This window comes from Dendrobates tinctorius, unplaced genomic scaffold (assembly GCF_039654945.1).
Source record: "Dendrobates tinctorius isolate UK_male_01 unplaced genomic scaffold, ASM3965494v1 ptg000036l, whole genome shotgun sequence".
In the NCBI taxonomy this organism is placed as follows: domain Eukaryota; kingdom Metazoa; phylum Chordata; class Amphibia; order Anura; family Dendrobatidae; genus Dendrobates; species Dendrobates tinctorius.
Genome location: NW_027361704.1, coordinates 41,131,835 through 41,157,306, shown reverse-complemented (window position 1 = coordinate 41,157,306; position 25,472 = coordinate 41,131,835). Strand labels below are relative to the sequence as shown.

Sequence of the window (25,472 nt, the reverse complement as noted above, 5' to 3'; positions counted from 1 at the left end):
TTGAGCAAAGACCATTGAGAGCAGCAGTCATTCGCCACAACTGTCTGGGTGTGGACTTTTGATCTAATTACAAACATTACTTTTTAAGCCTATAAACCTTAATTTAACCATTACGTGTCAGCGTGGGACAGCGTCAAGTGCCTTTGCAAAGTCCAAAAACACATCTATAGCTATATCCACAGCTAACCCTCTGCCCAGGTGTCTACTCAACTCTTCATAAAAGTTATCAGGTTGGTTTGACAACTTCTGTCATTCACAGAACCTTGCTAACTATAATGTTATATTCTACCACACACTACTGTATACAGTCCTTACAAGTCCCTCAGATATTGGATATTAAATTTACTTGTAAATGATTATGGGCGAACATTAACTTTGCACCAGATACTAGGTACAGTACTAGGGCAAGTCTCTAAAAATAGTAATGTAAGTCACTAGGGCATCTCTAAAGACTATGTACTAGGGCACATCAATAACTGAAGTCAATGCAAGAAAGCGGACGGCACCGCTGTTACCGTGCTAAGGTCCATGGCTGGCAGCAGGCGGAGAGCTCACATCCAGGACTCCCGGGTCCGTGGAAGCGCTCGAGTAGCATGAAACGGCCGTAGTCAGCCATTTGACACACTCTCCTTCACATCTCCGACGTGACATGTAATTTAGTGTCAATAAACATTCATCATTATCCCGCAGAGTGCGACCTTTTTCTCTTGGAAACTACATCAATAACTGAGTTGAATTCTTTAAGAACCCTTGGATGAAGCCTATCTGGACCCTTGGCCTGGTTCTTAATGATTTTATTAAGCTTGTACCATATCTACATTTAGCCAAATCTGTATATACGATGACATATTAAGAGCACTGGGATCGAATACACCAACCACTCTGTCTTTGGACCAGCGTCATGCAAGTGTCATGCCAGTTCATTCCGATTTTTAATACCTAGCAGCCGATGTGTGTCCGATATTCATATGAAGAATGTGATCTGATTGCAATGCGCTTTTAACATGAGCTTTTACATAGAGCAATTTTCTATGTCACTTACACATAGTTTATCAAGGAAATATTCTTCAATATACTATATATATATACTGTATATATATATATATATATATTATAAAGAAAGATAGATATAAATGTGAGTGAGATATATAATGAGCGCTTTGTATGTGTAGTTTACTGTACTCTTTTTAGTAAATAAATTCCCTTTGTAAAAAAAATGGCTTGGGCTCCCCCAATATTTTATTAACCAGCAGAGGGAAAGTGAACACCTGGGGGCATATGTTTATAGCCTTGGAAGGGGGTAATACCCATGGAGCTTCCCAGACTGTTATACTTAGCCTTTACTGGATATTAAAATGGGCGACTGCCAAAAAAATGACGTAGGGCCCCTCTATAATTAATAACCAGCAAAAGCTAGTCGGACAGCTGAGGGCTGATATTTATAGCCTAGGAAGGTGAAGCGATGGCCGGGGGACCACCACAATGCAGGGAGACTACAGAATGCAAGCTGAGGTGCAATAACAAAGGGTTAATTTATTTACAGGCAAGGAATGCAGTATTAGGAAAGTGTAAACAGGCGTATGCAATGACATAAAACAATTTACAAAAGTGATATTCTCTAGCTGGGCTGTACAAATGGCACGGTGCACCAACTATTACAGATCAGTGTATTTTTCAAAAGGCAAAACAATACAATAAAGTACAGTGTGCTGCTACTCTAACTATAGCCTAGCTGGCCTCTGCTACACAGGCCACACGGCTACCGTGCTCTGTCTATTGCAGCCTATCCTAAGCCCTAAACAAGTGCGCACATGGGGTTAACACTCACAGTAAAGTTGGTGTCTCAGTTCCTTCCCGGGGTGCCCCACGCAAATCTCTGCAAGATGATGCATCATCCTCCCTGGAAGCTCTGTGCAACGTGGACTTGTCCTTGTGTGAAGATCCCGAGCCTGTTCCTAGAAATGGTGAATTCACTCCTCTGGGTTCCTTCCTTGTATATCTTCGTGGCTCCTCACAGTAACACAGGAAAACCACCTTCGTTATCCCCAGAAGGGTATACACAATCCCACAAGTTCAGTCAGTTACAAGCTGCACGTTTTTCTCCTCACAGCATCCAGCACATCAGTCTCCTTCAGACTCCCAGCTCAGAACACTCACAGGAAAAACAGCCCCTCCCCTCTCACAGCTGGAAGAACAAACCAAAACAGTCTTATTGCAGGGAGAGCCGAATGTCCCATTGCTCTAGCCAAGGGGGTTCTGTCTCTTAAAGTGGCAGTTTGTCTCTACTGTCCATAGCAATGCCACCCCCTTACAAAGGGACCATGGATATTGCCCCCTCCCAGACTAAAAAATATCAGCTCTCATCAGCCCCAGAAATGGCGCATCCATAAGATTCTGGCACTTATTCTCACTCTTTCCACTTACCCTGTTGCGGTGGCAAGTGGGGTGACAGTATTGGGGTTGCTGTCACTTTTGTATTGTCAGATGTCTTCAAGCCCAGAGGTTAGTAATGGAGAGGCGTCTATAAGAAGCCCCCATTACTAACAATATAGTCATAGTCAAATTGTTAAAAAATTAACACCCAGAATAAAGTCCTTCATTTGAAGTAACAACACAGACTCTTTTAATTAATCTAAATTTACCAAAAACATATATTTTTTTAATGATGATGGGTATGAGCCCTTAGACAGGTGTTTGGAACTGGATGCATTAGTGTTGTATGTGTGCTTGATCTGAGATTACCGAATGGGGTAAAGTGAGAACCAGTGAACGTAAGTATACTGTTTTTAAGGTTGGAGGCACACTAGCATTTTGCATCAGATGCAAGATACTAATGACCCTCGGCTCCTGCTCTGCTGCGAGCGGGAGCCGAGGGTCAGTGCTCTGTGCGCCGACCCTCTCGCATGACAGGATCGGAGAAAGTAATTTCTTCATCTCTTCTCTTGCCACTGTTGGCGGGAATCGCACTCCACTTGGGTGATATCCGATGTTTCACTCGCACCCACAGACTTGCATGGGTGGGAGTGAGCCGCGTCTTGCTGACAATTGCAGTATGCTACTAAATAATCATAAATCTGAGTTGCCCCTTAGAGTAACACTGGGCCGAGTGCTATGGGATGTTTTATCGCTTAGCACTTGGCCGTGTTATACAGTAGTGTGACTCCGGCCTAAGGGAGGGAAAGACAAGGTCTGTTTGGTAATATAAGGGCGCTCAGAAGGAAGGAGTGCTATTTCACTCTTTGAACTCACATATTGCTGTAATAGTTCATTTGCAGAGCCCCTAATGTGTCAGAAAAAGAGACCTCCCACAAGTTACCGTATTTTGGAAACTAGACTCCATGATTAATTCATTTATGGGTACAGTGACTATTTTGGCCCCACAGACATTTTCCAGGAAAAGTACATAGTTGATGTGAAAATTGAAAGTACGGTATACCACTGTAGTGCCCAATACATTGTGACATGCTCTGTTTCTAAAGCCATGCACTCTGTAAATTAAGTGAGCCGGCCCTGCTATGGTAGTTCTTCAAATGTGGACACTAAGTGTGAATTAGGCATACTTCGGGGCTGACCATTTGAATTTGGGACCACAGATGTCACTGGATCTCTTTTAAGAGGAGCTGTGTTGTTTTCCAGAGCCTTTATGCCACAAGTGATGTGGAAACCCCCTATAATTCAGTTAAAAGATGATGGACCAGAGTGGGCACTTAATTTTTTGTTAGCCGAGTTAAACATTTTATTGGTACCATTTTGGGGTATGTGATATTTTTTTTATCACTTATAAATGCACATTTATCCTGTATTCTGCGCCGAGCACTTACGTCAGTTTCCCATCTAATCCCCCCAAAAATGAGGCAGATGGAGTAACTTTTGACTCGATCTGACCTCTGCTTCTGTGGTGTCCCATCTCTTTAGGCACGCAGACAACTGTAGTTGACCACATTTATGTCACTCTACGTTTTGTTCACCGTATGTTATAATTGATAAGACAGGATTATTCTTCGGCTCAGTATGATTAAAGTGCTATCAAATTTAGTTAGTTGTTATTGCGCAAAAGTAAAAAAAAATAAGTTTCATCAAAGATATATTTTTTTCTACATTCTGAAAGCTATAACTTTTTTGAGCTCTCAAAGCTGTATTAGGCTTGATTTTTGTGAGATACTGTCATATGTTAAAGATTGGGCACCCCTATTAATGTTAACCTTTTTTCTTTATAACAATTTTGGTTTTTGCAACAGCTATTTCAGTTTCATATATCTAATAACTGATGGACTCAGTTATATTTCTGGATTCAAATGAGGTTTATTGTACTAACAGAAAATGTGCAATCTGCATTTAAACAAAATTTGAGCGGTGCAAAAGTATGGGCACCTCAACATAAAAGTGACATTAATATTTTGTAGATCCTCCTTTTGCAAAAATAACAGCCTCTAGTCACTTCCTGTAGCTATTAATGAGTTCCTGGATCCTGGATGAAGGTATTTGTGACCATTCCTGTTTACAAAACAATTCCAGTTCAGTTAAGTTTGATGGTCGCCAAGCATGGACAGCCCGCTTCAAATCATCCCACAGATGTTCAATGATATTCAGGTTTGGGGACTGGGATGGCCATTCCAGAACATTGTAATTGTTCCTCTGCAAGAATGCCTGAGTAGATTTGGAGCGGTGTTTTGGATCATTGTCTTGCTGAAATATCCATCCCCTGCGCACCTTCAACTTCGTCACTGATTCTTGCACATTATTGTTAAGAATCTGCTGATACTGAGTTGAATCCATGCGACCCTCAACTTTAACAATATTCCCGGTGCCGCCCTTGGCCACACAGCCCTAAAGCATGATGGAACCTCCACCAAATTTTACTGTGGGTAGCAAGTGTTTTTCTTGGAATGCTGTGTTTTTTAGCCTCCATGCATAACGCCTTTTTGTATGACCAAACAACTCAATCTTTGTTTCATCAGTCCACAGGACCTTCTTCCAAAATGTAACTGGCTTGTCCAAATGTGCTTTTGCATACCTCAGGTGACTCTGTTTGTGGCGTGCTTGCAGAAACGGCTTCTTTCGCATCACTCTCCCATACAGCTTCTCCTTGTGCAAAGTGCGCTGTATTGTTGACCGATGCACAGTGACACCATCTGCAGCAAGATGACGCTGCAGGTCTTTGGAGGTGGTCTGTGGATTGTCCTTGACTGTTCTCACCATTCTTCTTCTCTGCCTTTCTGATATTTTTCTTGGCCTGCCACTTCTGGGTTTAACAAGAACAGTACCTGTGTTCTTCCATTTCCTTACTATGTTCCTCACAGTGGAAACTGACAGGTTAAATCTCTGAGACAACTTTTTGTATCCTTCCCCTGAAAAGCTATGTTGAATAATCTTTGTTTTCAGATCATTTGAGAGTTGTTTTGAGGAGCCCATGATGCCACTCTTCATAGGAGAATCAAATAGGAGAACTACTTGCAAGTGGCCACCTTAAATACCTTTTCTCATGATTTGATACACCTGGCTATGAAGTTCAAAGCTCAATGAGGTTACAAAACCAATTTAGTGCTTCGGGAAGTCAGTAAAAAGTAGTTAGGAGTGTTCAAATCAAGAAAATGATAAGGGTGCCCATACTTTTGCACCGGTCAAATTTTGTTTAAATGCAGATTGCACATTTTCTGTTAGTACAATAAACCTCATTTGAATCCAGAAATATAACTGAGTCCATCAGTTATTAGATATATGAAACTGAAATAGCTGTTGCAAAAACCAAAATTGTTATAAAGAAAAAAGGTTAACATTAATAGGGGTGCCCAAACTTTAACATATGACTGTATATCCTGATTTGTCCTGCTGTCTTTTTGCTGACTGTGCCCGTGTCTGTTCATTCCCTTCTTCCCATCCCAACTCAGTGTCTCCCCTTCGTGTTTGGACTCCCCGGTACCCGACTCTTCTTTGACTCTGACCTGCTCCTGCCTCTTGCTTCTGGTATTTGTACTTCTGACCGCTACTGACCTTTCTGGTGCTCCTGTGACTCTGTGCTTGGTATTTTAATTGGTACTGCGCTACTCTCTGGTACTGACCCGGCTTGTTTGACTATTCTGCTGTCACCTGGTGTTAGCGTTGCTGCAGTGCTGCTGGACTGCTCTCAGCAGTATTTCAGTCTATCCTCCACTCTGCTGATATCTTGTGGAGTTTGTTTTAGAAATAATATTTTGCACAATGTAATTTGTTTTGGCATTACCATATTTGGAGAGCTGTCACTTTTTTACTTTTATTTTCAGTTGCTATTCTCAGTGGTCCCATTTTACAGATTACTTGTTAATCACTCTTTATTCCAGTTTTTGAGTGTCACTATGATGAAAAAAACTACATTTTTGGTATTAGAATTGAACAAACAGTCACCTAAGGGATAAATAATGTGACAGTTTCATAGTTCAGATTGTTGAGGGCTATTTACTATTTACCAAGTATGTATACTTTTTTTTTGTAAATTCTTGTTTTTATGCAAAAACTACATTTTGAGTGTCCAAACTGTTTTCCTAGATTTTTTTCTTGCTTCCTTTTTTTATTTATACACATTTCATTGAACTCTTTTTATTACATTTTTACTTGGCGCCTCTCTGGGACCTGAATATTTTTCAATTTCGTCACTTGTCTAATACATTACAATACTCCTGTACTATAATCAATGAAACATGTCAGCTTCACACTGACATGGCCTGTTAGACCTTGCTTATGGCAGAGCCTAACAGGCTACCATACTCCAAAGCCATTATTTTGCTTCAGGTTGCCACAATAGTGATTGCAGGGTCCTGATAGGGTTAAAGAGAGCCCTTTCCCTCGGTTAACCATATTGATGCCACAGTTGTGACTGACAGCAGCATCTAGGGCAGTGGAGGGGAATTTTTTTTCCTGCATGGGCCATTTGGATATTGATACCATCCTTCGGGGGCCATACAAATTGTGCTCTAACCCACAAAGTACATCCTGGTGCAGGCATTGGTGTCAGGACATAATCTTGAGCCTCAGCGTCCAGTAGTGAACACTGTGTGTGCGTGCTCATAGAGCAAGAAGAAATTAATGGGAAGAAGGCTATCCATATACAGCTACAGGCCCAGGCACTGCGGTGCCCAGGAATCTGCCCGGGGGCCGAATGAAAGGTCATCAAGGGCCCCCCAGCCCTGATGTTCCCCACTTCTGATCTAGAGTGTTAATCATCGAAATGCCGCAGGGTGACAGCAAAAAAGGCCCTACATATTTTGTCCAGTGGGAGCACCGAGCAGTTAATCCTCAGGTCCCTTAAAAATTGGCACTGAAGATTAAGACCATCATAAAAAGGTAAATTAGCTGTCGTTAATGTGTTAAAGGGATTGTTTACATTTTTGGGGATTTTTTTAGCCCCTTCCTGACCATTGCTGTACTAGTACTGCTCTGCGGGAGCTGCATTTCTGCCCACAGCAGTACTAGTACAGCGGCACGATCACCTCGGCCTCATGCTGAGCGCCGCGGTGATCGGGTGTGGGTATCAGCTGTATGTGACAGCTGACACCCTGCAACAACACCTACGATCGGTACTAGCACCAATCATGGGCATTTAACCCCTCTGATGCTGTTGTCAGTACTGACAGTGGCATAGAGAGCATCGCGCAGGGAGGAGGCTCCCTGCACGCTTTCACCGGAACAACGCAATGGACCGCGTTATTCTGATGGTCTTCATGGAGACCCTCGGCTCCAAGATGGCTGCGGAATCCTTCCGGGTCCTGCAGGGAGGTGGCTTCTGCTGAGAGCAGGTGCTGGCAAGCCTCCTACACTGCCTGTCAGATCGCTGATCTGATACGTAAGTGTCAGATCAGCAATCTGACTTTATATTGTAATGTCCCATACTGGGACAATATAATAAAGTTAAAAAAAATTATAATGTGTAAAAATATTTTAAAAAATTCCCAAATAAAGAATAAAATTACGGTAAATAAATATTATACCAATAAATACATTTATTTATGTAAATAAAGGAAAAAAAAAGTACACATAATTGGTACCGCTGCGTCCATAACGACCCGACCTATAAAACTGTCCCACTAGTTAACCCCTTCAGTGAACACTGTAAAAACAAATAAATAAAAAAATGAGGCAAAAAACAAAGCTTTATCATCATACTGCCGAACAAAAAGTGCAATAACACACGATCAAAAAGACGGATGTATATAAAAATGGTTCCGCTGAAAACGGCATCTTGTCCCGCAAAAAACAAGCCGTCATACAGCTTTATCAGCAGAAAATAAAAAAAGTTTTAGCTCTCAGAATAAAGCGAAACAAAAATAATTATTTTTTCTATAAAATAGTTTTATTGTGTAAAAGAGCCAAAACATAAAAAAATTATATAAATGTGGCATCGCTGTAATTGTACTGACCCGAAGAATAAAGCTGCCTTACCAATTTTACCACACGCAGAACGGCATATATATAAAAATAAACAATTTCTGAATTGCTGGTTTTTTTCATTCTGTCTCACAAAAATTGAAATAGAAAGTGATCAAAAAATGTCATGTACCTGAAAATGGCACCAATAAAAACGTCAGCTCGTCCTGCAAAAAAACAAGCCCTTACATGAGTCTGTCGGCCAAAATATGGAAAAATTATAGCTCTCAAAATATGGTGATGCAAAAAGTAATTTTTGCAATAAAAAGCCCTGCTGTGCGCCGAAACAGTGGTTTTCCCCCACATATGGGGTATCAGCGTACTCAGGAGAAATTGCAGAACACATTGTATGAAGTAATTTCTCCTGTTACCCTTATGAAAATGCAAAATATGGAGCTAAAATTAGATTTATTTGGGAAAAATGTGATTTTTTTCTATTTCCACAGCTCTATGCTATAAACTTCTGTGAAGCATCTGTGGGTTCAAGGTGCTCAATACACATCTAGATAAGTTCCATAAGTGGTGTAGTTTGCAAAATGGTGTCACTTGTGGGGAGGTTTCCACTGTTTAGGCACATCAGGGGCTCTCTGAACGCAACATGGCATCCGCTAATTATTCCATCAAATTTTACATTCAAACAGTCAAACGGTGCTCCTTCCCTTCCGAGCCCTGCCGTGCGCCCAAACAGTAAATTTACCCGACATATTGGGTATTCGACATGCTCAGGAGAACTTGCCCAACAAATTCTATGGTCCATTTTCTCCTGTTATCCTTGCAAAAGAAAAAAAAAATAGGTTAATGAAATTTTTTCTGAAAGAAAAGTAAATGTTTATTTTTACTTCCACATTCCAAAAATTCTTGTGAAGCACCTGAAGGGTTAATAAACTTCTTGAATGTGGTTTTGAGCACCTTGAGGGGTGCAGTTTTTAGAATGGTGTCACTTTTGGGTATTTTCCATCATATTGACCCCTCAAACTCACTTCAAATGTGAGGTGGTCCCTAAAAAAAAATGGTTTTGTAAAATTTGTTGAAAAATGAGAAATCGCTGGTCAACTTTTAACCCTTAGGCTACTTTCACACTTGCGTTTTTTTGCGCTGCGCACCGTGCGCAGTGCAATCGCACATAAAAAACGCATCATTTGTTTGTGTGTGTTTTTTTGCGGTTTTGCGCATGGTTTTTTAAAGAAAAGCATGCGTTTTTTTTGCGCTGACATGCGCATTACCATGCGCACGTCAGCGCACCCATAGTCTATAATGGGTGTTTGGGTGAGTTTTGTGCGCATTGCCTGCGCATGCGGTTTTTTGATACAAGTCGGGCGCACAAAAAATGCAACAGGATGCATTTTGTGCGCCCGAGCGTACACTACAAAAAAATGCATGCACATGCAAACACGTACAAACGCATGTATATGCGCACCCATGTAAAGTATAGGAAAAAAAACATGCTTTTTTTGCGCAAAAAAACAACACAAAGAAACGCAAGTGTGAAACCAGCCTTATAACTTCCTAACATAAAAAAATTTTGGTTCCAAAATTGTGCTGATGTAAAGTAGACATGCGGGAAAAGTTGTTTATTAACTATTTTGTGCGATATGAATCTCTGATTTAAGGGCATAAGAATTAAAAGTTGGAAAATTGCAAAATTTTCAAAATTTTCGCCAAATTTCCGTTTTTTTCACAAGTAAATGCAAATCATATCGAATAAATTTTACTGCAATCATAAATTACAATATGTCACAAGAAACCACTCTCAGAATCAGCGGGATCCGTTGAATCGTTCCAGAGCTATTACCTCATGAAGGGACAGTGGTCAGAATTGTAAAAATTGGCCGGGTCAGAGAGGTGAAACCTGGCTGGGTCGCGAAGGGGTTAAATTCATGTATTTGGGGCTAGGAAACAATTTTTGCTATTGAGTTTCATGACAAATTTTGCAACGTTGGCTTTTAAAGACTCTTTGCTTTGCTGCACAATCAACTTTAGTGTAGTCTGTGTTTATAAGTAAGCTAAAAGAACCTCAGGAAAAAAAAAACAGATCAAAGAGTTCCAAAATTCCCTGTTAGACTATTAGAATTAGCTTACTGATGAATACTCAATTAACTCATTCTGCAGCCAGCAGTAAATAGTGAAAGTTCCCAAAAGTGAAAAACAAAAGCAATGTGAACACAGACCATAAGTACGCACTTTATGAATTGAGAGCACGGACATGGAATTGGCATACTGGTATTTCAGTTCAGCTCTTAGTTAGATTTTTCTCTTAATTTTTAATAAATGTTTCAGAAACCGGGCAGCATGGGGAAGGAATGATTTACATGAAACAACACAAGCAAAAGCTGGATTCTGACAGTTATTTCATATCGCAAGCATCCCAACGTGTTTTATTTAGGATATAATTAAGTGCTATTATGCGAGCGCCATTCCCACCGACGCTTCTCGGCCTGTCAACACTTTCATTGAGGACTGTGAGTAAGACTTGATATGCTGACAGAAAAGAAAAATTTAAGATGTAAGTTGAAAAACAACCTGTTAACACGTCATTTTTGCTGAGTATTTTGTTCCAATCTGCGCAGGACAGTGGCCGTTTTCTTACCATAAAACCTACAGACATTGGTGCACATGTATAAGACCACTATTATCTGTCTCTCATCCAGTCATTGCGTGTATGCGCGCCCATCTCTTTTATGCCTACACTATGTATTCATGTTCATTATTGTTAGGAGTCAGGTTCCTGCGTCTGCTCTGCAGGAATCCAGACCCTTACATTCTGCGGTCTCTTGCTCTTTATCTACCGCAGAGGAGATTGCCTTGCAGCAGATCTCTCCAGGGGCTAAGTCCCTCTGTCCTCCTACTGAGCATGCTCATGAGATGGTTTCCCATTGGAGATCGGGAGTCGTGTGCTCAGGTCCTGCTCCAAAGTTCATTGGTCCATCTCGGAGATCTGGAAGCTTCCGGAAGGTCCCGGCTGCTATAAAAAGCGCGCATGGCCATTCCGCCATGCGCTAGTATAGACTATACTGCTATGTGTGAATGGTGACGGATGTATGATTCTGGACTTATTATGAAACCCCTTCCCTCTGATATTACGCATGTGGTTAGGGAATTAGTTCAGTAGTCTGTGGCAAGCCTTAGGCCACTGTGCACACCGCACCTCTGTGCTAGCGTCCGACGTAGCGCCTGCTTTGTAGCTGTGTCGTCCAGCGGCCGTGCCCTGCACCATGCTGCAGTTGCAGCCCTTCTTGGTGTTCGCAGTAGCGACGCCGCACACACGGTAGGTCTAGACAGACGCAGCCCTTCTGTTTTAATTCCTGCTCCTGTGACCTTATACCATGTCATGTGTGCATTTACCTGAGGCCTGTGACTCTAACAGGTTCAATTGTATGCTTTTGTTGCGGCACCTCTGTGTGTGAACAGAGCCCCCGCTCTGCGCACTTCAGGTGAAGTTGTACCCGTGCGCATTATACCGCCATATTGCTCGTCTGCCATTACTCTGCAGCAATTGTAACACCTACTGCACAGTGGACCCCGAGCGGCGAACGCACTTTATTATTATTTTTATTTAGTGCGTTCCACCGTTCCTAACACATTATATTCTATGGGTGTGGGTGCATATGGAAATGCTTGAGCGTGCACTACACGTAAGGGGGTAGAAATCTTATGGAAATCACTTTTCTAAGTCCATTTTTGCAAATTGCAGATACGATGAGTGGAAGGTGGTAGGCTGACAATTTTTCACCGTCTGGCCAGTGACTCGGTATGGTCGATCTGTCTGTAATCAGTCTACATGCACAGTGATTTCTGTCCTTCTGCTGAGACAGAAAGTAAACGAGCACCCCTCCTGCCAAAATAGTGAGTCAAGACAAGTGTTTCTTATAGAAGCCACAACCTTGATTTCTCAAGCCAAACCTTCTAAACCGCTCCTGGTAAACATTACTCATAGAAGTGGCAAAGTGTCAGCCACAAAGTGGTGCCAGGAGCATTGTTATACCCGGTTCACCAACCCGAATAAAGCAGAACACACTTGTCTCCAACATGTGTCCATACTGTTCCCTCCCTCATTGTCACCAGCTAGGAGGTTACATACGAGAACCCTCTCCGTCATCTCATCTATCATTGGATGTAGCCAATTCCCTCTACATAAGACCAATGTCGGCCTCACCTGTTAATATTGACGTGCTCATACGACACTCTAATGCTTATGGAGATCCCAGGACATCAAGCGCTCTTATGTAAGAGAGCTTTCCGACCATCATTCTGCCATCAACCATCTGTAAAGTGTATGGCAGGCTTAAAAAGGTTTTTTATGAAAGTCTGAGGTCACTCAATGTGCCTGCAGACTTGTGAATCCTCACATCGCACACACTGTGCACAGTGAGGATTCTCCGGTGTTGGTGGTGAGACAGAGTGATCATGCAACCTTAAGTGTGCGACATGCATACTCTCTGCCACTTTCCAACTAGTACTGGTATTGAATGACTGCGCATGTCTAGTCGGAATGTGGCCTGAAGTATGCAAATAGCATTTTTGTGGTCACCGGAGGTATGCTCAGGCATCCCCTCACCCTGATGCGCTTTTCGCCACCAGTGGCAAAACGCTTGGTGAGGGGACGCCTAAGCATACCTCTGGTGACAGATTAATTTAACAGGTAATAAGATTAATTCACATGGTTTGACAATGGCTGAATACCAATAAGGAATACTGTAGGAGAGAAAAGCGCAAATAGGGTCTTATCCGACGGATAACATAGGGTGTACAATCAGATTGCACTCACCTGATATATCTTTATGTTAGCGCAGGAAACTCATCAAGGTTGACAGCTGCTGCAGCTCCACTGGTAAAACCGGTGACCAATTCATAGTATTAAAACTGGAAAAAATTTGTCGATGACACCCGCGCTGCTGTACAAATTCCGGTTCACACAATTTAGGGATAAAGATGATAGTTTATCAACTCAACGCGTTTTGAAGTCAATAGGACATCTTCAGGAGGGCAACTCCTGAAGAAGCCCTATCGACTTCGAAACGCGTTGAGTGAATAAACCATCATCTTTATCCCTAAAAGTGTGTGACCCGGAATTTGTACAGCAGCGCGGGTGTCATCCACAAATTTTTTCCAGTTTTAATACAATGGCTGGATACCAGGCAGACGCTAATGTAATGAACCGGTTGGTTCATTGATAGCATTACTGATGTAAGCTTCATTGGCTGAATTTTTTCATTTTTGCCAGTGGTTGTTGTTTTTGATTGTGATTATCTTTTGTCATATTAATTGCCTGTTATATTAGCTGCTTATATGTTTTCATTTTGAGGTTTTATATACACTGAGTGGACTGTATAACTTGACGGGGGGGGTCACTGTACTGTTAACCATTGAGTAGCCGTCTACGCTCTTCCCTGGGTTGTCCAACTTATTTCTTATTTTGCTGGGCGTCCCCCTATACGGCATTTCTGTCTTTTTGGCGTTTAATTGGATCAATAAATTACATTTGCTGGATCTATTCGTGTACCCTCATATTTATTTATGTGTGGGATTTGTTGCTCTAAGTTGTTTTGAAGTGGCACTAGTATTTGGGACATTGTTTTGAATTCATTATGGCTTATACATGGAGCATGGATGCATCTCAATGAATTATTATTGGTTCATGTACGAAATATGCCACCATGAAAGATAATTTAAAGGGTATGTTCACACATGGCAAAAAAACCTGACCCATAATTTCCGCAGTTCTAATCCAATCTGACCCTTCACATTTCTCAAGTGGAAGGTGCTGTGGAGTTCCAGATTGAACTGTTGTGAACTTGCACAAGGCTCAGCCCCATTCAATGCGACCATCCACATTGGGCTAATATACCACCATTTAATCGCTATGGAATCTTCTGTAACACACTAATTATTCTCAGAATTTTTTTTTTTTAGTAGAAGTTTCTCGATTTTTGTGAACAAACTTATGCACTCCTTCTGGACATCCATAGGAGCTGGATTGATGTTGAATTTTGGTGCCGAATCCAAGCTGAAAATCACGGTTAATAGGACCTGTGTGAACGCAGCCATAAAGTCCTTGAATTTATTGTTTTTTTTATTTTTATTTTCAACCAATATCACTGCATTTTTCAATGTATTTTTTTATTATTAAAAAAGGACTTGGCTTTCTTTAAAAAAAAAAAATACATTTCTTAAGTGTTTTAATTGACAAAATGCGGGTAGTCAGGTGAATAATGCCGGCAAGTACTACAGCCATCGCTGGCACCCAAGAACAGAGAAGTGCTTTTGGCTGTCCACTCTGAACTGTAGGGCTATTAACATGGCAATTCTAATTTCAGTAGCACCCAAGCCAACATGAATGGATATCAATAGCGTAGAGGGTACCTGGGGGTCCTGTCATAGATTTTGCATTGGGTACAAGGAACTGGAAATGAAATATGTCTCTGCCTCTGTAAATGCTTAGTCCTGTCCTAGGGAGCCATTAGAGGCCACCTTTATATTCAGTAATAATAATAAATATTAGTCAGTTGAATGGCCTCTGAAATTTAGCAAACACATTTTAGGATTTTTTATTGCAAATTAATTATTTATATTTTACATTGGAGCCGTAATTGGTTACTGCTGTTTATTTTTTTTAAAAATGGGGTGAATGATTCCTATGATGTCTGTTGTTTGAGCTCAGCTGTATGTGGGAATATTTGGGCCTAATACTAAGGCAGGTCAGGAGCTCCGGTGAGGATTCTTCCGTGTAGGGGAGGTGTAGTTTTGCCCTGACTCTCGGGTGTTTGCCACTGAAACATAGTGGTAATTCTTCAAAATCTAGCCTGCTTTTCGACTACGTTTTTATAGGGATTCACAGGGAATTCGGGCCTCTCTATAAACACCATATTGAATACAGACAAAGTCAAACTAACAGGACTAAACAATTGCTTTTAAAATCACTTAACCATTTCATTTTGACAAACCTTTTATTGTGTGTGAACTCACAGAGCAAACCTGGATAACTGGTATTTCTTCCTCATGTGTGGCAGCCATCGCTGGGGAGGCCGCGAGGAGGGGGCTCCGGATAGCCCCACCATTTAAGGAAACTGTACAGCTATTTAATGGAGGAAATACAGGAAAATGCCCCTGAAATGCCTACTGAGTGCACATGCCCCGTAATCATGTCTTTCTATCTATTATCGATCTAGCTATCTATTATCAATCATCTATTTTCTATCTATCATTTTATCTATCTATATATCTGTGTATTTATCCATCTATCTAACTATATCTGACTAATATCTATCTATCTATTATATATCTATTATCTATCTATCTATGTAATATCTATCTAATATATTATTTATCTATCCATCTTATATATTGTATCAAATTTATTTTTTATTGTATATTTGTGTTTCTTCTTTCATTGTATTTTTCTTTTTCTCTTTCTTTCATCTCTCTTTCGATCTCTCTTTTTTTCTATTTCTTTATTTCTATTTCTTTCTCTTTCGATCTCTTTCTTTTTTTCTCTCTCTCTTTCCTTCTTTCTATCTCTCTTTCGATCTTTTTTCTATCTCTTCCTTTCTATGTTTTTCTTTCTTTTTTTCTATCTTTCTTTCTTTCTCTCTTTCTTTCTTTCTTTCTCACTTTCTTTCTTTCTTTCTCTCTTTCTTTCCTCCTTACTTTTTTCCCCATAAAAGAACACTAGCTTAGCTAGTTCATCATATCTTTTTGCCACTTTTTCTAAGCATAGAAAGAAAGCTATATATATGCCCCCACTAATGAGTAGCAAGTAGAAGCGCTTCCTATGTTGGCCTGACAAAGCCATATCTGTCAGACTTGTCCCAGCGTGTGTCTTGTGGCTGCCCCGATCAGCTTTGTTGGCAGTCCGTGTCAGAGCTGCGGGGACTACAGCTGCTGCTTCTGGCAAATACTGAGCTGACGACTTACATACATTGATCATACATTGAACACTTCACCAACTAAACAATCACACACCGTATGGATGTCTTTAGTTGTTAGTTAGGAAACATTCATTATTTTGCTATTATATATAAATAAAGATTATTATTATATAAATAAAGATTATTATTATTATCAGTAATTAGAAAAGTCTACAGCCATAATACTGGCTACTGAAACCGCCCGACCTCTCATATTAAATAAAGTGATAAAAACAAACAATTATAAACTCTACAAAAGAAACTTTACAGTAATAAGACAATAATCATAATGTGTAAAAGTAGTCATAGATCTGCAGTCAGCTACCGGCACGATAACGGCGGGCGGCTCACATTTTACTACTGAGAGCTTACAGCGTCATCTATTGACCTTTAGTGAAATGTGACAGAATAAGAGTAATATTAAGGCTCAATAAGGGATAAACACTATATGATTGTCCTAAGTAGTAGAAGTAATTGGGATTATTATGCATTATTTAAATAACTCGGTATATCATACAGACTCATCACTCATGGCAAATTAGTGACATAAAATATATATGATTAAAGATCTATTATAAATATATATATATATATATATATATATATATAAAAAGAAATATATATATATATATATTATTCTTTTAAAGATAATATCATTTTTTCTTGCCGTTTCTTTTTTAAAGATGCATAAAACAATAAACCCATAATTAGCTTATTTTATGCAACTATAGGCTCTGGCATGCTTGATGTATTAAATTTTCCCTATACATATACATTTGTACATACATATAATATATATGTGTATATTAATGCATATATATATATATATATATATATATATATATATATATATATGATCCATCCTGTAGTTTAGACTATACGTTTATCTACCTAATGTATATCATAAGGAATGGAAACAAATGGCTGATGATACATTTATTTCATTTTGTAAAAGTCGTATCATAATTACATTATAATAAATAACAGAATTTAACTCGCAAAAAACACCAAAAAGCTTTTGCTTAAATCTGTTTTATTCCCATGCTCTTAATTTTGAAAAAAAAAAAGACACAAAGAAAATAGTATTCACAAAAAAAATCAAAAACATAAGTTATAAAAAAAATGACACTGCATTCTCTTATCCAGCACGACATCATCATTAAACATCCACACGTCCACGTTACGATTACCACAGGTGTACAATACACTGAGGAGCAGGAGGGGAGCAGGGGAGAGAATGGGGGACACTGTGCATTTTATACGGAGTCTCCTTAGATTAAAAAAAAAAAAAACACTGACAAATATCCGGCTAAAATGTTGATTATTTTTTGGCATACAATTAAAAATAAAAAAAAAATCAGATTTCGAACAACAAATCACTATTAATGCTACACCAGAACATTTTGCCTTGTTTCACGCCAACAGAATACTTTTCATGACTGGTGAGCCAACTGACTTGGAAGGCTAACTTGTTACGTTGTCACACTATTAGGTACCTCGGGTTATTCCATTTACCGTAATCTACATAGCATATTTCAAAGATACATGGGAAGCTAAAAGAGATCGCAGATAAATAAGATTGATCAACTGATCAAAGCATGTGATAAATACAGCCGGGGTGGGAAAAGTAGTGGAGGCAATGCCGTGTATTTAGCTTGATCACTGGGACGGTTATGGGGGATATCAGGTGTTTTCATTATACAGGAGGAACGAATAAACCAATAAATGATTATTTTATCTGGACAACCATTGAGATCCATGCACTTGAACCAGTTTATTAAACTGTGGCCCACAATCGTTTAACACAATGTAGCTGCTGATATATATTTATATATTTACATATAACCTTTTTAAGTGGTTAACCCTTATTATTTTAATACCTAATAGTTTAATATTTCCTCTCTCCCGCCTCTCCCCCTAGACTCTTGCTCTGCAAATAAATAATTTGCAGTGGTAAACGATCACCAATCTCAGTGTAGCCCACAATCCATCTCCCCCCCCACGTCTTTGATGACTACCAAAAATTTAGATATGAAAACGTTACCTCCACTAAATCTCTCTATAAAGTGGACACTGGAAAATCCTGTGCAAGTTCAAGTACATACAACCCGCATAATCCAGAGAGAAGATTGCAACTCATCCATGTGTGTTAAGTCTTTTCGTGTCTCTTGCAAAACATTTCTGGTCCTTTATTAAAGTCAAAAGTCCACAGGGCATAATGGGTTGATGCTCGCTCCATCAGCTGTTGTATTGGCAAGCATTCAAGCTAGATCCTGGACTTTGTAAGCTGCTATATCCAAAAGTTGAGTGTTGTTTGGATTTAAGTCTAAGGCTAGCCAGACTGGAATTACAAGTGTCCCTGTAAACGGTGTATGGGGAACCAGGAGGTCCATATGGACATGCTGTTGAAGACATAGCTGAGTTGAGCGAGGACCCACTGATATTGTTAAGATTATTGATATTATTCAGGCTTGAATTTGGCATACCAGGTACAGCAGAGTGCCCCATACTGGATGGCATACTCATTGAAGAGATAGAACTTGGCCCAGAGAACATGGACTGAGAAGACAAAGGACTCATTGAGTTGAAAAAAGTGAAGCTTTTGGTAGACAGTGGAGCAGGAGTCAGACTTTTAGTAGCCCAGTTGTTGTAGGGGTATCCTGCATACATGTCATCATAGGGCTGCATGAGGCCGCTGAACTGAGGCACATAGCCATTCTTACATAGGTCCATCTGCTGGTTACGTTCCCTTTTCCTCCACTTGGCTCTGCGGTTTTTGAACCAGACCTGCAAAGTAAGAAAAAAATGGTTAAGCCATAAGTGTGGCTGAACCATAGAAAGGTCACCCACAATCATCTAGAGTAGACCTCTGACAACACCTACACTTGGCTGACCTCAATAATAATACAAGAGCAACTCTGAGGGTCAAGCGACCAAAGAAGATAAACAGTTCAAACCTAAATGGGAAGCATTTAGCAATTTCCTTACAGCCGTTTGTGTTGGGATAATAATGAAGCAGGCTTTCTAGATGTCTGGTGCCCTGGACCTCTTAGATCAATAGGAGAGAATATTAATCAGTCAATCATAGTGGTGCTTAGAATAGATTAATAGGCTCCTCGGAGTACCTAGAGCGGGGGATTCATGGGAAAGGAAATTAGTCTATCTACCTTTATTATTTAATCTGGATTCAATCTAATATGCCTAACATTTTAATACTGAAAGATGTTTTTCTTCCCTAAAGTGGAATTCTAAAGAAATTGTTGCTTGCTGTTTGTCAACCAATCACTTTATATAACATTCTAATATGAACTCTGAGCCTACAAAATAAGAGTATCAAGTTCAGTTCAGAATAAACCATACGTGCTATTTATCCTGACAAAGGATCAGAGAGACCATTCTCTGTGACAATGAAGTCTACAGTGATACCATTTACCATATGACTAGAGCAATCAAGCTTGAATGGATACTTAGCTGAATGGAGAATGTTTGTAACATGGCATTACCTGTTGTTCTCTTTTGTTGCTCTTTAAACCCACTGGCCCTTTACAGTTCTTGTAGTACTAGAAACCTAAGCATTTGATTCCCATCATTAGATAATTTTTTATTTTGTCCAGTCAGATAAGATAATAAGGTATGCTAGGATTTTTATGGTACTTAGGTCACTTATTACTTGTCGCCTTCAGTATATTATGGCGATACAAAAAAAAAAGTCAGATTCTGGTGACTTCACATTTTAATAATTTGATTCTTTATATGCCTCTGTTCTGCATTGTCCCTGCATTTAATTTGCCCTTCTAATTCTAGCAGCCCCTGGTTTCCATATTATATTAATTGGCCAAATGTTTTATCAAGGGCTTCCCTCTAATAATATAGTGTGCATAATAAAAATCCCTGCTTACAGATCATAAAAGCAAGGGTTGGATTAGTAAGGCTGAAGCCCAATCTTCCCCACTGCCCTTTGGATATGCTGTGTATACAGGTAGAACTCATTAGGATTTACTACCCTGACCAGTCGCAGTTGCATCTGCTCCCATAGCCTTGGCTTTGCTTTACTTTTACAGAAAACACTCAAGGAACAAATAACGACTTTACAAAAAGCATTCCTAATTAAAAGGGTATTTGCAGCAGAAACACAGCAGACAGAACCATTCATCATATGTAGTTTCCGTAACTAAAAGCAAAAGACCCCTTAAAGGGAAAGAAAATCATTAAGAGGAGAAACCTAATTCATTTCATTCTTTGCTATAGCTTAGTTAAATCTATCTATCTATCTATCCCACATCTATCTATCTATCTATATAATATATATTACCGTATATGTCTATGGATATATAGATATTATGTTATCTACATATTTATATATATAGATATATCTATCTAATGTATATATATATATATAAATGTGGATATATATATATATAGCTATCTCTCTATATATACACATATATATGCATACATATAGATACATCTATCTATCTACATTTATCTCTCTATCTATCTATATATTATCTACACTTATCTCTCTATCTATCTATCAATCTATCTATCTACAGTATATATATGCATACATATTTCACTAAGCTATCTGTGAAGTATATAGCACGTTACAGCAATGTTCTGGCATACATTGACACGAATATAAGCTATCTAAAAATGAATTTAGCGTGAAAACTTATTATTGGATGTGCACAACATTTTTTTTTAATTTATTATAACATTACATATATTTTAATCTAATCTAATGTATATGTTAATATATATATATATATATATACAGTATATTATAATATTAGAAAAAATTATTGCATTCAGAAGGCATCTATTTGATATATACTTAAGAATCACATTAGATCATATTATTTTAGTTTTCTAAAAATAATTCTTCCAAAAAGCAAACCTGAATTATTCACTGATTTGTGGAGTATTTAGGATTTTGGTGAATATTATTAATTATTTTTATGGAAATAATTGTAATGTAATGTCACCCATATACTTAAACATGCCCGAGTTATAAATTCTCCCTGTAAATACAATTTCATTCTATCTGTTATCTACCTATAATCTATGGAGCCATCTATCTTTCTTTCTATCATATCTGTATATGCGGACCTTTTAAGATTTTTCTATAAAAAATATTTATGTTTTCACTTAATGATATTTTCTTATTTCGCAGCCCTGTGTTACATTAATTATAACAGGACATAGATTATAATCTCTTTACAATGCTTTGTTTTTATTCATTGCTCTTTAAAAAAAAACAAACAATAATCCTACACAGCAACATAAATCCAAAATTGTACAAAACAGAACAAAGATGAACTAATAAATGACTAGGATCCTAAATCCTCCAGTAATGGGTTTTTGGGTTTTTTTTGGTCTCTTTTTCATTTTTCTCCAAAAACAAATTGTTTAGTTAATTATTCTTTTTGTACAAAGAATCCTCTTTATATGTAAAGCACCAACGCCCTTGGCTTTGCAGCCTCAATAGTGATTTCCATACTAGCGGAAGGTTTTATGGACACAAATGTGGAGTTGTAAGCGGAAGTGACGCAAAAAGTGAGGACATTTCTAAAGATCAAAAATGTGCAAGCGAAAATCAAAATAATAATGGCTAGCTAAATGAAGTTCCAGAACTTTTTAGCATTTATTTTCGCAAATAAGGGGCGGGTTGTTTTAATGTCAGGCTTAAGTTTTTGCCACTTTCTGTATTTCTTTCTAGAATTTTACAATTTTTGTTTTCGGATCCACTGATGTGAAGATGTATTCGTTTACAGCGGCTTAGTTCGTGTAGGAAAGGATGAAAAAGAAGCAAGAATTGAAAAAAAGAGATTGAAAAATAAAAAGCTTAAACTGAAAACAATTTATACCACACAAAAAACACACAAAAAAATATATATCGTAAAATAGGATTGAGAACCTGATTATACAGAGATCAGCCGCTAGTATCTGATAATCTCTCCTACTAGTTGGCTACCGCATCATCTCTGCAGTCAGCACAAATAAATAGGACTCGAGTGTCCGGACACGGCAGCAGCTTATTGACGTTTCCACCGCATAACCTGGAGAGTTGCGTGTTCATAAAGAGAGCACATAACGTGGAGAACGATCACATTTCCTAAGACTTCACATACATGTATCCGGTGCCTTCTGGGAACCACCCTACCGGGCGAGCGGGGCAGAGAAAGCCACTCAAGCAGCAACATTTTAACTGTGCGTTTTTACACGAAAATCATTTCCGCTTCTTCATTCTTTTATTAGGGGCCATATGAAATGAACCTTTCAATCTAACTTTGCCTTGAGGTTTGTTCGGGGGTTTCAGTTTTCCATCTCGCCTTTGTTAGGGGCCAGGGCTTTTTTAATGTGTCTCCGTGCAAAATTAGATTGGGTTTAACAAAATGAGAATGTATGAGTGTGAGATAGTGGCATTACTAGGGTATTCTAGGCAGAAAAGCATCGGGGGCTTTACTCAGCCGGTCATCAAAATAATCAATGTTATATTATCATTACTGCTAGTATTAGTTTCAAGTACAACGGTACAAAATAATAATAATAATAAAAAAATACACAAAACATGAATGTAATATATATAGGTAAATTAAAGAAAATGCAGGAAGTAAAGAGTATATTTAGTAATTATGTTTGATATGGAATATATATATATATATATATATATATATATATATATAATATAATAACTATATATGTATGTATGAACATATATCTATATATAATATATATTTTCACATGTAAAGCGCCATGGAATAAATGGCACTATAAAAATGAAAAATAATAATAGCATTAATATTAATATACACAGAAATGAATATATATATGTGTGTGGTGTGTATACATGTACAAATATATATTTATACACATATATATGCAAACACAAATATATACATATATATGTTATATATATAATATACAATGTATTGTTTAGTGTTCCCTTTATTTTTTTGAGCAATATATATACATATATAAATATATGTATACATATATGTATATATACATACATATACATATATACAAATATATATATATAATGAAAGTAATAATATATGTATGAAAGTAATAATTTTATTAATTAGGTACCCAAGCGGATAGCCAATATTAAATATTTCCCCTATCTACCTTTTGACTTACTCATTTAAACTTAGTGAAAGCATAAAGTCATGGATTAAAACATGAAATATTTACCATCATTATTTATTGGTGTTTGTATAGTCGTATAGACATCTGTGGATCTTATTTTTAAAATAATTAAATTCAAATATTAATTATAATGAATATAATATACATTCAAAATAGAAAAAAATAATGGATAGTGATGATGATGACCACTGCAGGAAGAATCCTATCTTTGCATCCCTGAGTTCAAGGATCTTTAAGACTAGGTTCCACCTTCCATCATTGGAGGCGGATGTGTGAATCTGCCCCTCATGAGGGCTTCATTCATTTACCATAAGGTAAGCGTCACACTCGGTCAGTCATTATTTCACCTTTAACCAGTTGCTGCGGGTTTTGATATTTGCTCTACGGTCACCCTCACAGATCACTACTCTGTCTGGTCACAATGCTCAACAACAGCAGAAAAAATGGAGCATTCCTGCAATGTAAGTGCAGAAAACAGGGAGGAAAGGAAACAGATCACATTTCACAGTTATGAATTTTCCACTGCGGGTCCCCACTACCTCTGCCCCTCACTGTACACTGACTGCTAGAAAATCTATCTATCTATCTATCTATCCCATATCTACCTATTATCTATCTATCTATCTATCCCATATCTACCTATTATCTATCTATCCCATATCTATCTATCTATCTATCTATCTATCATATATCCCATATCTATCTATCTATCTATCAATCATCTATCTATCTATCTATCTATCTATCTATCTATCTATCTATCTATCTATCCCATATCTATCTATCTATATATGTATTCATCCAGCTATCTATTTATCTCTCTACTATCTATCTATCTAATATTTATCTATTATCTATCTATTAATTTACATTTCTAATACTGCTCTCTATCTCTCTATAACATAGTTATTTTATCTTTTCAATATGTCTGTGTATTATCTATTTATCTTAATATTTATCTATGTTCTATCTTTTTCTATCTATTTATTTCTATCTATTATCTATATCTATCTATCATCTTTATAATTATTGTATATTTATGTATGTATCTATCTATATAGTATATATATATATTTATTATCTATCTATCATCTATCACCTATCTATCTATTATGTATCTATCTATCTCATATCTATCTATCTATTTATCTATCATGTATCTATCTATCTATTATCTATCTATTATGTATCTATCTATTATGTATCTATCTATCTATTATGTATGTATCATCTATCTATCTTCTATCTATTATGTATCTATTTATCTATCTATCATCTATCTATCTATCTATCTATCTATCTATCTATCTATCTATCTATCTATCTATCTATCCTTATAAAACACAGAGGGGGTTGCATGTTGTCACAGCGTCCCACACACACTCATGGCTGCCCTTACCCTGACTCTGGCCTCCGTCAGGTTGGTCCACACCGCTATCTCCTCTCTCATGCTCATATCGGGGTAGCGGTTCCTCTGGAAGGTGGCCTCCAGCTCCTGGAGTTGTTGGCTGGTGAAATGAGTCCTCTGTCTCCGCTGCTTTTTCTTCTTGCTCGGGTCGTCCACATTGCCGTCCTCACTTCTTGGCTCTCCACTTCTGTCTTTTTCTGTGAAGAGTTCAGAGATGCAGATCGGTAACGCCACATTAATGGGGATTGTTGGGTAAAACGAAATAAATGCACAGACAACAATTCATTCTCTAGATTTTGCCAGTTAGCTGCAATAAAACCATATTTAATAATATTAAAATAATTTAAATTTAACTCTAGAAAAATAAACCTTATAATATTCAGTGACTAGAATTGAAGGCTAGCTGGAACTACCAATAATAATAATAATAATAATAATATAAAACACTGTGTTTTCAGTGTGACGATGGCACAAGCGCTCTTTCTCTCTTTCTGAAAAATGCTCGCTTGAAAGGATTGAAATAAAATGTCACTGTCATTCTTTTGCTCGTACTATAGACACAATATTCATAGTTTTGATAATAATAATAATACATTTTATTTTTATAGCGC

General features: G+C 38.0%; 1 protein-coding gene across 2 annotated transcripts in view; it reads right to left on the bottom strand.

The window, feature by feature from the left end:
• Nucleotides 1–17,241: 17,241 nt before the first annotated feature.
• Nucleotides 17,242–25,472, bottom strand: part of PITX1 (paired like homeodomain 1) — a 36,233-nt gene continuing 28,002 nt past the window's right edge. For both annotated transcript variants that reach the window (XM_073573803.1, XM_073573804.1), the window contains exons 6-7: nt 24,853–25,058; nt 17,242–19,088 (exon numbers count right to left, since the gene is read on the bottom strand). In XM_073573803.1, coding sequence (XP_073429904.1) covers nt 18,540–19,088; nt 24,853–25,058 — 755 coding nt within the window. In that variant the 3' untranslated portion in view covers nt 17,242–18,539. The remainder of the gene's footprint in view (nt 19,089–24,852; nt 25,059–25,472) is intronic.